This window comes from Kryptolebias marmoratus, linkage group LG20 (genome assembly GCF_001649575.2).
Source record: "Kryptolebias marmoratus isolate JLee-2015 linkage group LG20, ASM164957v2, whole genome shotgun sequence".
In the NCBI taxonomy this organism is placed as follows: Eukaryota; Metazoa; Chordata; class Actinopteri; order Cyprinodontiformes; family Rivulidae; genus Kryptolebias; species Kryptolebias marmoratus.
The window spans coordinates 22,081,629-22,098,170 of NC_051449.1; the positions used below are offsets into that span (position 1 = coordinate 22,081,629).

Sequence of the window (16,542 nt, forward strand, 5' to 3'; positions counted from 1 at the left end):
CACTTTGGATCTTTCTAAAAAAAAAACTACAAAGGATACAAAATTATGGGAATATCTCAGAATTGGGTAACTTATAAAATATTATGTAAAACTCTCTCAGCTTTACTTAATAAATGTCAGCATTTAATACCTCTGACTCATAATTAACTTTCCTCTTACTCTTATAAAACATTAGAAGTGAGGATTTCTTCAGTTCAGTTTTAGTTCCATCAGACCACAGGACATGTCTCCACAGATTAAGGTCTTTTGGAGTCATGACTTCTTCCTCTCTGAGTTTCCTTTCAGCTCATGTTGGTTCAGGACTGGTTTCTCTGTGGATAATGACTCTCTGAGCAGCTTCAGCAGCAGCTTCACAAGCTCTTTACCTTCTGATGGCAGGACATTCCCATGGTGCTTCTACTTGTGGATCATTGTTTGAACAGATGAAGCTTCAGGCATCTGGAAGTTCTACCCAAAGATCAACCAGAGTTGTCCACAGTTCTCTTCCTGATATCTGGGCTGATTTCTGTAGATTTTCTCATGATGCCACACAAAGAAGCAGGAGGTTTTTGGTGTGCCTTAAAATACAACCACAGGTGTGGCTCCAATTAACTCAGATGTTGTCAACTAACCAATCAGAAGCTTCCAAAGCCATGACATCATCATCTGGGCTTTATCAAATTGTTTAAAAGCACAGTAATCTTAGAGTATGTAAACATGTTACTTTGAATAAAGTAATAAAAAATTCTCTCTCATTATTTGGGCATTTAGCAAAAAGAGGAATCCTAACTGACCTAAAACAGGGAAGGTTTAGTCTGATTTAATGTCAGACAGGGAGAACAAATGGTTTTGTTTGTTTTTATAGAGTGTATGTAAACACCTGCTTTCAATTTGAACTTTCAAATACATTTATTAGGGAAAATATTTCTTGTTTAAAATAGTTTATTCTCAATTTGTATCTTTCAGAAAATATAATAGCAAACAGAGTGGAAACAAATATTTCTCCATAGTGTTCCTTTTTTTTCTTACATAACCTAAATAATACTGAAACCAAATTCGAGAGGTTTCAAAATCCTTCAGGACTCTGTAGTTAATCTGGGTTTGGAAGTGGCTCTGATCAGACAAGCCATCATCACTGCCGTTCATGTTCAGACTAGCCATTAGCTCATCAGTCCTGTCAAAATTAAACTATTTCTTCAAACTGAGGTCAGTCAAAGAGGTAAGATAATAATTGTTTCTGACAAAATCCTACTTCAAAATGGCTGAACTCTCTCTTTAAGAACTGTGCAGCACGAAGAACAAAGTTCAGTTCATTTGTTGATGGGTTTTAGATAAAATGTGCCTGAAGTATTACTAATATAAAAATTGTAGTTCTCATACAAATCACTGGAATGTAAGAAACATGAGACAGATTTTAATTTTTAAATTAGTTTAGCTCCTAAATTTCAGTAAAGTTACACAAAATGTCTTAAACTCTACCTGAGGGGGAAAAGGTTTCATTGGTTTTTAAAGGTTTGTTTTTCAGTGAATGAATCTGATGGCCCAACATATTCTGAGCTGCAGTTCTACCCAAAACCACTAGATGGCAGAAAATCACTTACAAGATGATGTTCTGCCCATAAACCATGTATTTGTTTCCACCACATGAAATAACACACAATGTTGACAGAATTATCAAGGACTTTGTTTATTGTTGCATATTTAGCTCATCATCTTAAAATCAAGGCTTCCAAACAAATCCAGTTTCTCTTCAAAGCAGCCGATGCAGAAAAACACAGACTTCCATCAAACCTCGCATCCCACAAGCGGTTTACTGCGAGGTCTTCACTAATGTGTCTTTCATCAAAGCTGGCTGCATCTGGAGAGGAACGAGGATTCATTCGCTCCTACTAGAACTCCCATCAGTCCCAATGCTGAGCATTATTTAACAAAAATATTCATTATACAAGAATAGAAGACAAACAGAAACGTTCATCCAAACCCCACTGAACCCACTGCCAGCGATTATTAATCAGTGAGATAGAAACATGATTTTTGAATGTGTGGTTTTAGGGTTTACATGGCTAATTTGCTAATTTGGTCAAATCTTTAGCGCCCCCCCTCCCAAAAAAAAGATTTCACATAGAAAAACAGTCTAATCGAACCGTAATTTAACAAACACAAAACGAGGCCAAGCTGCAAACAAACTGGTGAACTAAAAGGTCCGTTTACACAAATAAAGCCAAACTTTTGCTCCCTTCGCTGATATAAACCTTTCTGTGTAATCTGGAGGAACTGACCTTTGAGTCTCACTGTAAAAAAAAACAAATTCTAATAAAAAAATAAAATAAAAATTTGGACTGTCGTTTATATCCGGTCTAACTTCTCACTCAGAAACTCCTCGACGCTGTCGGTGTTCCACTTGAGGATGCTGAGCTCTTCGGCGATGTTCCCGTTATCGTCCAGCAGCTTTAGAACAGGATCTGAGCCTCGAACGTACTGCAGCGGGCCAACGGGTGAGCGGGGGAGACACGAGAAACACAGAGTCAGTGTTACAGACCCGGTCTGACAGAACAGAACAGAACAGAACAGAACAGGCTCCGACAAGCAGCACGATTCATCGCCTCTACCTTGATCTGAAGACCCTTGAACATTTTCGGCTTCTCGCTCCTGACAAAAGCTGAGGAGGAAACACAGCAGACAAACAGGAGTCAGGTGATGGAGCGGTGGAGAAACACGCAGGGAATGCAGCACGAACAGCTGAAGGAAACAAACAGCAGACATGTGGCACAGATGGGGCTCCAGGCTTCAGACAGAGCTGCAGGATTTTCATCAGTTTGACACTGAATGTGTGGGACGGCAGTCGCTCATAATCCAAGAAAACCTCCTATTTCAAAGCAGGTACGCTTTGTTTTAAAGTTACTAGCCAGTGGGGGTTTGCTTTACTGATAAGAATTTAAAAAAACACGGCAGGATCATGAAGTCTGGGTCTCCACTGAAGGTTTTCCCAAAAAGACAAAGTGTTATTTGCACATGATGTGTTTTTGGTTGGTGAGGGTGTTAATCATCAGCTGGTGTTAGTAAACATTAAGGCAGACGAGTGAATTCTGACACAGCTCGATAGAGTTTCATGTAGACTGTCACACTTCTCCCCTGAGGAATACAACTCAGGTGAAGATCCTACAGAGCAAAGAGTTGGAGATGCAGGAGGTTCGTCCTGTTTGAGTCCTAGTTCGATGAAGCAAACAGTGACAAGGACAACGATCATCTTCAGAAATTAAATAGGTACAGATACGTTTCTATTCCTGTTCTAGAGAGGGGATGTGTTTTTTTTACTGGACTGATGGCAGAAGGCTGTCCTGCCGGTGCAGGTGAGTTAGGACTAGCTGTAGGATGGGACTCATAAGTCTGCCTGGTGGCTGGTGATGTGTTGGTTCTGCAGGTCCCAGCCTGATGGATCATTGGTGTTTGAAAACCACCATTCAGCTCCAGTTTCTTATCGTCATCTAGGCCGGGTGGGTTTTACAACAACCTGGCTCAAAATGATCGCTGCAGATGTTTGAGGATGAAGAAATCCTGAACACCGAGCGGTGTCCTTCACACACAGCTCAGACGTGTCGCTGCAGCGTCCAGAATACAAGCAAATGCCACTGCAGGACGAATTTGGTTAGAAACATGGACATATTCAGAATCTCTGATCAACTGATTTCCACCTTTTGTGGCGTCAACCAAACGTATGCTTGCTTGGTCTACTCGTGTTTTTCAAGATTAAATCGTTTATAACAAAATATTAAAACAAATAGAAATACTGATCACAGGACGGTGTTGTTTAGATGACATATTACATCTAAAGTGAGACGGACTGTATTTCACAAAAATGTCTGGCTAGTAACTTTAAACCCCACACCAAAATGGAGAACTCACCTTGGACTTGAGGGAACCTCCCCAGTTTTCATCCACACACCTCGAGGATGGCTCCAGCGTAGAGCTGCAGGGAGGAAGACAACGTGAAGTCACGCACGAGGCGACACAAAGACCGAACGGACCCAGGCTCTGCTGGTAGTACCGTGTCCAGCCTGGAGCAGCGATTTGATTCAGAAGTGTGTCCCGCTGACTTGTCGGGGGTGGGGTGTGTGTCATTAAGCTGTGAGCCGGTGCATACGGAGCAGCGCTGATGGATGGTCGTTTGTGCAGGGCCCACTTGTAATCAAACCTCCAGCACCAAGGCAATAAGTTAGAGAAACAGACTCATTTCAGGGCCGGGCTCTGCCTCAGGGAGGTCTGAACAGCCTGGTCGGCTGGTTTACGCTCCGAATTAAACTGTGTGTGCAGAGCGGACATCCTTTTCATCTTCCTGCAGTCCCCCGTTAATCTGTAAACTAAACACTGCTGAAAACTTTGTTTCTGGGGCTTTTCATTTCTTCACACATGGCAAACCAGAAGATCAAAGTTTCACAAGGTTATGAGAACAGGAAATGACTTAAAGGCCACTTTATTAAACCGTTTTATTGTTTGTTTGTTTGTTTGTTTTACAAAGACCAGAGGCATCCTTTTTAAAAAGTCTGAAAAGATAATGACTTCATATCTGGTTAACATTTCAATGTAAAAACTGACAGCATATCAAGGCTCCTACTCATTCTCCAGTTTGAGTTTTTTTTTTTTTAAATGCCAAGGCATTTGAACTTTCCAGTAATGTGCTGAGTTTATACAGTGGTGCTGTTTAGTTATTTGTGTGTTTATGTAAAATGATTGGATGTAGGGAGGGTTTTTACTTCATTTACAATACATCTAGTGAAGATAACCATCTACTGAAAAATACTGATGCATTTACTTTAGAAACTATGTAACATTATAAAAAATAAATCAAGATTTTACACATTCCTGTCCTCCCAACATCCAAATCTGACCATCTTTTAAGGCTTCCTGTACTTTTTAGTTAGCTAAATGATTAATGCTGTTGTGTTTTTACAGATAAACTGTACAGATAGGGAGTCCCGCAATAAGGAAATCACCTGTTCTCTCTTTTTCAGTTTCTGGAAGTTGTTGAAACCAGTCATGACAGGAAGAGAAAGTGGACACTGTGGGGGCCATGTTCCTTTTGTAATAAATACTTACTGTGTAAAACACTCCTCTCATTTGAGCAACTTGTATTTATTTATTTCATAAAATCTGAAAACACTTGTGTTATTCCATACTCAAGTTTCTTCCCCCACCCCACACTTATCCAGACCTGAAAAACAGTCAAATCAAATTCCCTACTTTCAGACTGCGTAGAAACCCTGATTTAATTTTAAACTGAAAGCGCTGTTGGCTCACGGATTCAAGGCTTTAGTTTCTTGTTTAACATCGTCTTCAGAGCAACACGTAGCTCCTTTCAGATCAATAACAGCTTGAATAATCTGTTCAAATGCAGCATCATCTTGACAAAAACCTGATGCACCAGCCTCATCACTAGATGAGGCCCTGATTTGTTGGTCTACCTCCCTCTCCCCCCTGCCATCGCTCTTAAACAAAACTCCCAGATACCTGAACTTCTCCGCTTGCAGCACACAGACGGAGCCTTCCACGTTGTCCTGCTTGAGAGCCAAGTCCTCAAACTTAGAGGAGCTGACTCTCAGCGTTGGGTTTCAATAAAATACAACAAAAAAAGAACAACAAACTACTTAAGTTTATTCAAGTTAATACTTTTGTCTCCTCTATCCATCTGTTCTACATCAATTCATTTTCTATACCCCCTCAATCCTGTTCAGAGCAGGTAGTTAGAGCACACTCACATAAGACCAATTTGGCACAAATTAATCTAACTTGCATGTTTTTGGACTGTGTGAATAAACTGAATACCTGGACTAACCTCACATGCCCCTGATCAGGCCCTTCCTGTGTCATCGTGCCTCCAGGAGAACTCTACATCCCATATGTTGGTGTAGATTCTCAGGCATCCAGTTCATGGTAAATCCATAATGTTTAAAAGCAACTGGACTTCTGTTCTGTGGTAGACGACGTTTCGCTTCCTATCTGGGGAGTGTTTTCGTTTCAAAACAGGAGAGTGTGGAGTTCCAAGCTTTAAACTGCGTGAGCTGCTCTTTAAACAGAGGTCTCAGATTTCAGCTTTCTAAAGGCTCTTTCACATCAAGTCAGGACCTTGATGCCTTCTGGCTTCTCTGTGGGATTTCTGAATGGGCCGAGGCAGCAAGAGGGGTTGAAACCAACCCACCCATGATGCACCTTTGTGCTGCAAGGCGAGGTTGCAGATGTGAACCGAAATGGTTCACATGTGAACTGTAAGATGGCTTTGTGGCTCAATAATATGATCAAGTGATGAATGGTCTGTGTCACTGGGTTAAACAGCAACAAACAGATTTATTAGAGAAGGAAGATAGATAATAACGCACAGCAACTATTTAGTTTTTAAAAAAGTTAACCACAGAGAGAAACGCTAAACTAACTTAGCTCGTTGAGTTTTGAAAACTATGCGAGGGAGATGTCTGTTACATTTAACGCGCTTCACACCAACACAGCTCAGTTCTGCTCCACTCCTCTTTTGGTTCCACGATGCTCGCTTCATTTCTGGAAGCTCACATCTGTACGGGACGTGGCCAGCTCCATCTGTGAGTTGGGAACTGTCAGAGGCAGCGTAAGACCGACTGTCTTTGCAGCCTTTTCGCAAAAAGGTTTTGTGAAAACGTACAATGGAGCACTAAGCCTGATTACCCAGTCATTCTCCCTCTAATTCACACCTTCATTCAGCCAACCGAAACATTTCTGTGAGCTGGGCAAACAAAGACCCTAACAACCCTCAGGAGGGGCAGGAGTGAGATTAATCTGCAGGTGAATTTAGCTGCATAAATGGAGCATCTCATGCAGGTTAAACCTTGGAACTCCACACTCTCCAGTTTTAAATTGATAAAGCTCCCGGATGGGAGGCGAAACGTCTTCAACTACAGAACAGAAGTCCAGTTGCTTTGATATTAAACTTTTTGAATTTTACATCCCACATCAAGCTACACATTTGAGCTAACTAAATGTTTTCTAAAGTTTGACAATAAAGGAGAACATCAGAACACTTATTTGTCAAGTGCTTCCTTGCTCTGAGAGGGAGGTTTCATGGGTAGTTTTTATTTTATTTTATTTTAATTAGTAGTTAACCAAGCAGACTCAGAAAGGTCCAAGTGCTCTTCACAGACGTTAACATGCGCTCACACTCATGGAGCTGAGGTGCAGCGGAGTGCAGGAGCTCTTCTGAGACGAGCACCTGAAACACCCTCCACGCTCAGTGAATCTTACTAATCAGCGAGGCCGTGCAGCAAGCCATTTCTCAGAGGGTTTAATGAGTCGGCACTGATGGTCGATTGGGGGACTAAAAGGAATTCTTAAGGGACATAATTGTTGCTGTTGGAGGAGAAAATGTGCTTAGTGATGCATTGTTTCTACGGCTACCCTCGGAGTGTGGCGGGAGATGAGCAATTGCTCTTGTAGGTGACATTTTTTACTCAAATTATGAGGAGGAGGATGAGATGTAATATTGCTGCAAGCATCTTTCTAAAAAAGTTATCATGAAAAGGTGTAATGAGGTGTGCTCTACACTTTTGAGAAGGTGCTGTTGCTAGGATACCACACACTTTAGGGGATTTACTTAAATCAAAGAAAAGAAAAACGGTTTTCCATCATCCCTCGACTGTGTTCATCCATCAGAGCGCAGCAGGGGCTGCTTCTGATTTCTGCTGTAATCCCAGCAGCACTGTGAACACAACAACACAGAGGCTGCTACTGGAAAATTGGACAATTCCATCTCCGTGGGGGGGGGGCGTTAATCTGAGGTCAGAGGGGCTCAGCTGTGAGCATCTAAAATAGTAAAAGATAAACAAACAGAGGGCACACAACTGCAAAGTGTCAACAAACCAGCTGACAGGTGGGGTCAAAGCCTCAGCTGTTTTTAGCTTCAGTTCAGGAATGTGACCCTTGTCGATAAACAGGAGGGGTCCTAAAAGTGGAACGGCTACCTGCTGATGTGCCCGTCTTTTAAATTGAAGGCCTAGCTTTTCTTGAAGTTATGCATATCGCCCGCCGCCTTTCATGCCAGGGTTTCAGACCGAGACTTGAGACCTGGAGCCGTTTGGGCCAAACCTTAAAAATTACATTTTGTGTGATCTCATGCGGCACTGTGAGATATCGCGCTCAGAGTGTGTGTTGTGTGTCTCAGCTACTACCACACCAAGTTTTACCTTAATATTTGTAAATTAATGCATTATAGAGTTTCGTGTTGCCTAATGCTTATTAGCTGTGGCAGCCATCTTGAATTAGATGGACTCCAAAAGTTAAACAGTTGTAGATGTGCATCCAATGATTACATTCTGCCAACTTCATTAAAGTTTGTCTGGTGGGTCATGAGATATTTTGCTAACAGACAGATACAGGAACCCACACAAGGGTAAAAACATTACTGTCCACCTTCGCCTTTCAGCTGCAGGCAACAACAAAAACAAAAACACAAATACAGCATTCAGTCTCCGAACTGTTCACTGTGCATCGACTGGTTTAAGTCTTAGTCACTAGGCACAAACTCACAAGTCTAATTATAAAACGCACACACACAAACACAGTTTACCTTGCGTGCTTCCATCTGGGCCTCCTGCTGGCAGCACTGTTGGCAATTTGGCTGCAGCTTGGTGAGGCTGAACTCTCCGAGCAGGTCACAGGAGCTGCACAGCAGGTTGCTGGAGAAGCCCAGGTCCCTGCACGCCTCAGACGACAGGTCCGCTCCAAACGCTGACAGCTGGAAGGAGGAAGAAGGGAGGAAGGAGATGCAGTTTTAATTAAGTATGTACCACTCAAACTGGGAGGATAATGCAACAAAATGCTCTAGTACTAACACAAGGACTTCATGATTTCAGTTCATCTTATTGTGATATTAACTGGAAATTAAAAAGCACACTCACTTATCTTCATAAAAATACATTCATTGATACGAAGGTGCATTAGGATAAAAATTATTTCTGTTTTGCCCCAAATGTCCAAACAGTATTTGTTACTTTAGACATCTGTTTTACTAGTGAATATATGTAGTTTCCATTTTAAACAACTCAAAAAAGTCTTCTATATTTTCAGTCTCCTTGTATGAACGTTTTCCTCGTTCCATCAAATTTTAGCAGGAAATCTACAGACATGGATAAATTTGTTTGTACCCTTTCCGTAAAGAAAGAAAAACCCATAAAAGGTCACTGAAAAAAATGAAACAGGCAAAAGTAATATTCACCAAATGAAAATCAGTCAACAAAATTATTTTTAAAAAAATCATGAAACTGGCTTTGACAAAAGGATGGTACCATAACTTAATATTTTGTTGCTCAACCTTCTGAGACAATCACTGCAGTCAGGTGATTTCTCTCCCTCTCTCTGAGACGTCTTCAGCTGTCCACATGAACTAACTGCGCCATCTGTCTCAGGTTTAAGTCTTGACCCTGAACAGATTCAGGACCCCCTGTGTCAGATGCAGCGAAGCAGCTCCAGAACAGAACCGAGCCTCCTCCATGTTTCTCTGTAGGTACAGGTTCTTTTCTTTGGATGTTTGACTCTGTGAACAGAGTTTTGTCCCATCTGTCCAAAGGACATTCTCCCAGAAGCTTTATGACTTCTCAAAATGCCTTTTTTATGATTTGCTGTCCTCCTCAGTTATCTTCCATTCAGTCCACTTTGTCTCAGACTGATGGTGTGATTTGACACTGATGACCTTTGACCTTCAAGTTGCTCTGAGCTCTTTAGTTACCATTTATATTATTTGTCTCTTTAATTTCTCATCAGTTTTCCTCTTGTGGACACGTCCAGGGAGGTTGTCTCCAGTCCTGTGGACCTTAACCTTCTGAATAATCTGAGCAGCTGTAGTCTCAGGAACATCCAGCTGCTTGGAGACGGTCTTATAGTCTTTACCTTTAACATGATGTCCATCATTGTCTTTCTAAGCTCCTGAGACAACTCTGTCCTCAGCTTTCTGTAGTCCATGTTCAGTGTGGTACACACCATGATACCAAACAGCCCTGTGACTACTTTCACCCTTTAAGCAGGCAGACTGACTGATTACAGGACTGAAGACACCTGAGTTTAACATGTCCCTGGGACAAATTAGTTTCAGTGTTTTCTGAAGTTATCTTTTTGTCTTATCTTTAACAACAGAGTACCAACAAATTTTTCCCCACCTGTAATCTTCCAACTCAGCAGCTTAGGCAGGAATAGAAAACGACATCCTGGTTTTTTATGGGTTAAGTGCATTTAGGACACCGGAAGTCTAATTTATCTGTTGCCTCTGCACGTCTAAATTCATAACTCGACATTTTAGTCGCTTTTCAACCAATAGACTATTGAGACACGCAACAGAAAAAGCTTTCTTTCCCATCACGGCTCTCGGTAGTTTTAATAATGAGCCACGTCATTTGTTTTAGCGGCTCCTGGAAGAACAGGATGTGGATTACAAATTAAACATAATACTTAAATCACTGACAGCTTCGCAAACCGCTCTCGAGTTAATACCAAACGCGTCATTTTGCGATTATTGTTGGTATTTTCCCAGTGTTGTATATATAACTCACCGTCTGTAGCAGCGAAAAAAGCCACAGGAGATACACTTCTCCCGACATTTTACTGCCTGCTTTGTTAATGAAACTACAAAAAGGACTTTTATTATTTTACTTGAGGGAAGCTTCATTTCGCCTGAGCGCTAAAAGGCGTAAAATCATAATTTTTAATTTTTATTTTTAAAAGTTTCTCATACAACAGCAATATTGTATAATAAACGTACTTTTAATCGTAATTGTAAGAATTGTGTTTTTAATCAGTTATCTGTTTCGTTTTGTTTCTGTTTAGGCACAAGCTAAGGCTACCTAAGACGTTCTTCCTCGTCTCGACTGTCCCCGAGCTTATAAAACGACCAGCGACACCTAGCGTCCGGTCCGAGTGAATTAGTGAAAATGGTCCAATCCGGATTGAACAGACAGCGGGAGTGGACGAATGGAAAGGCGGCGCAGCGTGGTGGACTCCCGATCCGTCCAATGGACTGAGTGGCAGTGACAGTCTGTCCGCGGCTCGGCGCTGAGCACACCGGATGGGACGAGACGGAGCTACGGCGGACTGACTGGTACCAACACGCTCCCGCATCCCGGAGGGACCAAACCCGCACTCTGCGGAAATCTCTCTGGCTTTGCGACGCTTTATTGTCCGCAACAAATAATTGAGCATGAGCGCCCTGTGTGTGAGATAAGTGGAGGACCGACCATCGGTAGAGCAGCACGGGCTGAGTGAGGGCCGTCATGCGCCTCCATCCAGCCGCTTTGTGAGCTCAGTCGTCGCTGCTGGCTGTTCCCGTGGCATGGAGTGACCAGAAGCCCCCCTCCGTGGATGATTTGATGGGGCTGCTCAGAGTCATGATGTCGCCCAAGTTGCAGCTTCTGGCGCTGCTGGCGTTCGCAGTGGCCATGTTCTTCCTGGAGAACCAGATCCAGAAGCTGGAGGAGTCCCGGGGAAAGCTGGGTAAGTACGATCCCGTCCCTGGGAGGTCCTCGTCGCGTGGGTCAGCACCGCACGTGCTTCACGGGGCTTCAGAAAAATCGCACGCAGTGGTGAAACATTTACTTCTGAACTTTGCTGGACTGTAAAGTCCTCAGCTGGCCGCGGGTGTTCGTGGTCAGATGAGACGTGCGGAGCAGAGGGGGGTCTGCAGAGACGCTCCTGTCCTCAGCCTGAAGCTCTGAGACATCAGGGTGTCCATCAGAGCTGCAGCTCTGTCACATTCATCAGCTTCTCATTCTGTTGGAGGACTGCAAATCCTGCTTCCTAGACAGCTTACAGATCAAACACCATCGATATTCATTAAAAATACAAAACAAAACACAAATTAACCATCATCTAAATACTGTTAACATCATGGAATCACCTCCGAATGAAGTTAAAGCCTTCCTCGCCACATTTATGTTGAGGAATTAGGGAGTCCTCTCTCAAGATCTGTAAGCTCTCGGAGTATGTGCTGAGGATGAGTCTCAGCTACTACCACAGAAAATTTCAGCTCAATATCTTTAAAATTGATTGAGTTGGAGACATTTTTGTCTTTCTGGCAGTTAGTTGGCTGTGACCGCCATCTTGAATTGGGCTGACTCCAAGAATTAGTCAGTTGCAGATGTACACCCAATAACTACTTTCTAAGAGTTTCAATAAAATACGATCAGTGATTCTTGAGATATTTTGCTAACAGACAGAGTATACTCCAGTACATAATGTCGAACTTTTAAAACAGATCAAGCACAATCCAGTAGCACCCAGAGTATGTGTTGTGAATGACTCTCAGCTACCGCCACACCAAATTTTAGCTAAATATCTGTAAAATTAACCAAGTTATAACCGTTTTTGTGTTTTCTATGTTTGCTTAGCTCCTGCGGCCATCTTGTATGAGGTTGGCTCCAAAAGGTAATCAGTTGTAGATGCACATCCAGTGATCACTCTCAAAGAGTTTCATAAAAATCCATCCAGTGGTTCCTGAGATATTGTGCTAACAGACAGACTAGCAAATGCAAACACAGGCAAAAAGATTACCGCTCGCTGCTGAAGGCGTATATTTGATATGGTGAGTTAAATGTCTGGTTGTGGAATAAATGGTGAATTCCCTGCATGAGTAATGAGAAGTTTGGAAAGAGTTTTGGTCTTTTGAATTGGACTGCATGACGTTTATTACAGAAATCACCCACTTCCTGAGAGCATTCTCAGCAATAACTTGTATTCCTGGGATCAGAGCCCCTCAGTAAATCCTCTCCTGCTCTTTTTACCAAGTCTCCTCTGCTGAAGTGTGGCCCGAGCTGCCCTGCAAAATCTCATTGCCGGCTCCCAGTGGGGCTCAGTCCCAGTGAAGATCTGGGACATTGCGGGATTATCTCGGTAGTGGCTCCACTGTGGGGATTTTTATTTTTTAAGAGGACAGTCAGAGGGTGCAGCCGGAGTACCTCAGGGGTTCACACATGATGACGAGCTGCAGCTGCCATTACTGACAGCAGGACTGCGCTCCGTGGAGTTGAGGCGGTTTGTGCCCACAAAGACTGAGAGGGAGACTTCTCTGTTCCTGACATTCACTGCCTTCCGTCAATCTGACATCATCAGAATGTCTTTTGTTTATTTGTTTGTTTCTTTTTGATGTTTATCTATCTGGGTCAGACTCAGGAACATATAAATAACTGCTTAAACAAGTCGTATAAGACAAAAACACACCACTGTCCAAACTAATACCATCACCGTTTAGTGTTCTCCTACTTCTGTTGGCGTCATTTGGAATTCTTTTCACAAAACGGAAAGAAACGAAAACGCAGATCCTTGAAGGAATGCATGTTTAAACAGAGATCCTGCGCATTCTTGTGTGTGCTCGGCGTGTGTGTTGGGGATCAGTGTCAGCCACCACCACACCCAGGCTGACCTCGGTGTCTGTGAAACGGACAGTTGTAGGCGTGTTTGTGTTGGCTGTTAGGAACAAGGCCACCTGGTTTTTATCACCTCGTCAAACACAACATATTTTGATACCATTAGATAGATCTTTTAAAGACAAATTTAAATTTTTAAAATCAGTCTACTGGTTACTAATTTATTGTCAAAAAATGATCATCAGATGGGTCTAAATTAATCCAATTCTTCAACAGGCAGCAGTAGAAAGTCCTGAGTTTAACTTCCTGGAACTTCCTGTTCTCACTCCGGGCTGAAGCTGAAGAATCGCTGTGATTGGCTGTAAATTATCATATTATTTCTTCATGGATAACACATGAGCAAAGCAGTCGAAAGTGCTAGCTCCTGCTTGGCTCTTTGCCGATGTCGATCACAGAATGTTTTATTTCATCTGAGCTGAGAAATGAATGAATGAATGAACTCGATCACTGCCTGAGCCATTTAGCTATATCGCTACCGTGCGTCATTTATTCAACAGGTTAAGAACATATAGAGGATGAACGGGATGTGAGTGAACATCTGGCTTTGCTGCTGAGAGTTTTGCTAAAATTTGTTCATGAGATATTTTACTGACACTCACATGCAACTACATGATCGCCCACTGCCGTTAAAGGCAGGCGGTCATGAAGCACACAAGTCCTGAGACTCAGATGGTGTGAATCCACAGTACACAGCTGTATCTGTATCTGTATGGACTTGAAGTTTACACCGTAGTACGACAGTTTGAGCATGGTTCCTGCATTGCTGTGGCGTCACCGACTCGTTCTCGTTGGCGTGATGTTGCTGCAGGGTGTCTGTGGCGTTCTTCTTGTCTCGGCTCTTCTGTGAGCCCGCGGTAACGTCCGAATGTCAGTGATGGCTTCACACACCGTTTTCTCTGCTCTCTGCTGCTCCCGCAGATCTCCATCTCCCAGCCCACTCAAGTAAAAGGCCAAACCAACAGCGGCTTGCACATCAACTTTTTTTTCCCCCCCCATGTCCGTGTTTGTGGAATGCGTGGCGAGTAGAAAATGTTGATCTTCTATCCGTAACGTCACGTCATGTGTTAACAGCCATGCTCATACGAATACAATTAGAGCTCGGACACAGATTGCTCAAAAATGCACAATAGGAATCTTTGTAGCTGCTTCTGGCACGACTCTTGGGGCAAATATGATAAATCCTGACTATCTGTGATTAAATTAGGCGTCTGCAGGTCCATCTGCACTAATCTGCGCAATCACAGCAAGTTTAAAGAGAAGTTTCTGTCCTCACTGTGATGCTTTGTGACAAGAGTTGGGGATGAGGTGATTTCTTTAAGTTGCAGCTCACATTTCTTTACTTACTGACCAATCAGACAGTTCTATTCAGACAGGATGTTCTGGAAATCATGGTTGGCCTCTTCAGATGTCTTGGTTCATCTGTAAAGCAGTTTAAAGACGAAAGATATCAATGATACAATCATGTAAAAACACAAATTACATTAAAGTTACTATTTAGAGATCGGTGCTTGTCAGTGTTTGAAGCTAAACATAAAAAGGTTCTCCTAAACTCTGTCACTTGGTGCAGTTTAGAAGAGTTTACTCCAGCAGTTCTCTGGATTTACTGATATGTGATTCTGATATGTGGGTCTGCACTCAGTGTAAACAGGGACACAGGTACCAGTACATCAAAATCTCAGTCCCAAATGGCTCGTCCAATAGAGATGCAAATCTTGTCTGGCGATTTGATTCCGATTTTTAGGGTCACGATTCGATTCAGAAATCAATTTTTCTATTCAAACGGTCTAGAGATTCTGTATAAATTATGTGGTTGACAAGAGGAAAAGCTCTCTTCTCCCTGGAGCATTGTAAAATTCAAAGAGTGCCCAAACACGGACTTTAGCGACGATGGAGCGGGTTGAACGACGCTCTCCTCATGCTCGACAGCAGCGCTCTCCATTCAGACAGGCGTAGCTACTTTGCTATACAACGGGCGAGGCAGCCCTCTGCGGCGGCTGGGTGGGCGTGTAAAGCGAAATGCAGTATACTCGCAAGTAGGAGCAGCAAAGATGTACAACCTTTTAAAATGGATTCAGAATTCCCAGGACTAGGAATTGCGATTCTCTATTGAATCGGTTTTTTTATTTAATTTTTTTCTGCTCCCCTGTCGTCCATTGGATGTCGCCGTTGTTGACCTATTTTCAGTCACTTCGGCAGTTTCTGTAGGTAAACAAACACACGTGAAAGTTGGCACAAATTTTGAATTTAAGGACACATTGCTCATTGCTATGAGAGGGAAAAAAATGTGCAGATTTTGTGTCTTTATGAATTTTTTTGGTACCTTTTTTAATATTTTATTCATTTAAATGTCTGTCAGTTGATTTTTCCAGTTAGGTAACTGCACGTAGTGAGAAGTTTAAAAAGCTCAGGTGTGTTTTAGTCAACTCTAAATGCACATCATGGCAGAATATTAAACTGTTTTCCCTTTCTAAAAGATGTTGTAATAAAGTGATGTGTTTTGGGTGCTTGTGGCCAAATTAAGACAGCCCACAGGTCACATTTTCCTCCAGGCCTGTATTTTGTCCACGTGGGCTCCGAGACCTTTAGTGACGTATAGTTTTGTCATTTGATCCCATGTAAAAATGTCAAATCTTTTCTGCCCCCTGGCTTCCTCTGCCTTCTTGCACGAAGCTGTTTGGAACACAGACTTTTTAACCCACTAATTAAACTCGTTAATCTTGTTTCTCGTGCAAAAAAAAAAAAAAAATGGCTTAAGTGGAAGAGCAAAAAAAAATTCTCCGGTGTCATCAGTAACACTTTTTCTTGATGTGACGAACTAAAGTGTGAAGCGGGATGAAGGGAAGTTATTTCAGGATGTAAACTGTGTTTTCATGTGAAGGCTAGCAGCTGAGCTCAGCAGAGAAAGATCGTCTGACTGTGTGAGAAGATGGTCGGCCTGAAGAAATGAAAGCACGTGTGTGTGTGTGTGTGCCAGGGATCTTTTGCTGTGTCATGCTGAAAAAACTGATGTTATCATTGATTCACATTTGATTCATTTCTAGATAAGAAGAGATGTTTTACAGGATTTCTTAGAGTGATTCATTTTTAATATTCCCAGCCCATAAGTTCAGATCATTAAAGTTTAAACTGCTCCTTTTGT

The 16,542-nt window shown here is 42.4% G+C and overlaps 2 protein-coding genes across 2 annotated transcripts in view; one reads left to right on the forward strand and one right to left on the reverse strand.

The window, feature by feature from the left end:
- Nucleotides 1-1,641: 1,641 nt before the first annotated feature.
- selenof (selenoprotein F) lies at nt 1,642-10,683 on the reverse strand. Its single transcript, XM_017430719.3, has 5 exons — nt 10,539-10,683; nt 8,564-8,731; nt 3,883-3,946; nt 2,589-2,638; nt 1,642-2,457 (listed from the first exon to the last, which is right to left on the reverse strand). Exons 1-5 carry the CDS (start codon nt 10,584-10,586, stop codon nt 2,326-2,328), a joined length of 462 nt encoding a protein of 153 aa, XP_017286208.1. The 5' UTR covers nt 10,587-10,683; the 3' UTR covers nt 1,642-2,325.
- Nucleotides 10,684-10,932: 249 nt separating this feature from the next.
- hs2st1a (heparan sulfate 2-O-sulfotransferase 1a) overlaps nt 10,933-16,542 on the forward strand; it is a 54,362-nt gene continuing 48,752 nt past the window's right edge. The window contains exon 1 of the mRNA XM_017430729.3: nt 10,933-11,475. Within this exon, the coding sequence (XP_017286218.1) occupies nt 11,352-11,475 (124 nt within the window). The 5' untranslated portion in view covers nt 10,933-11,351. The remainder of the gene's footprint in view (nt 11,476-16,542) is intronic.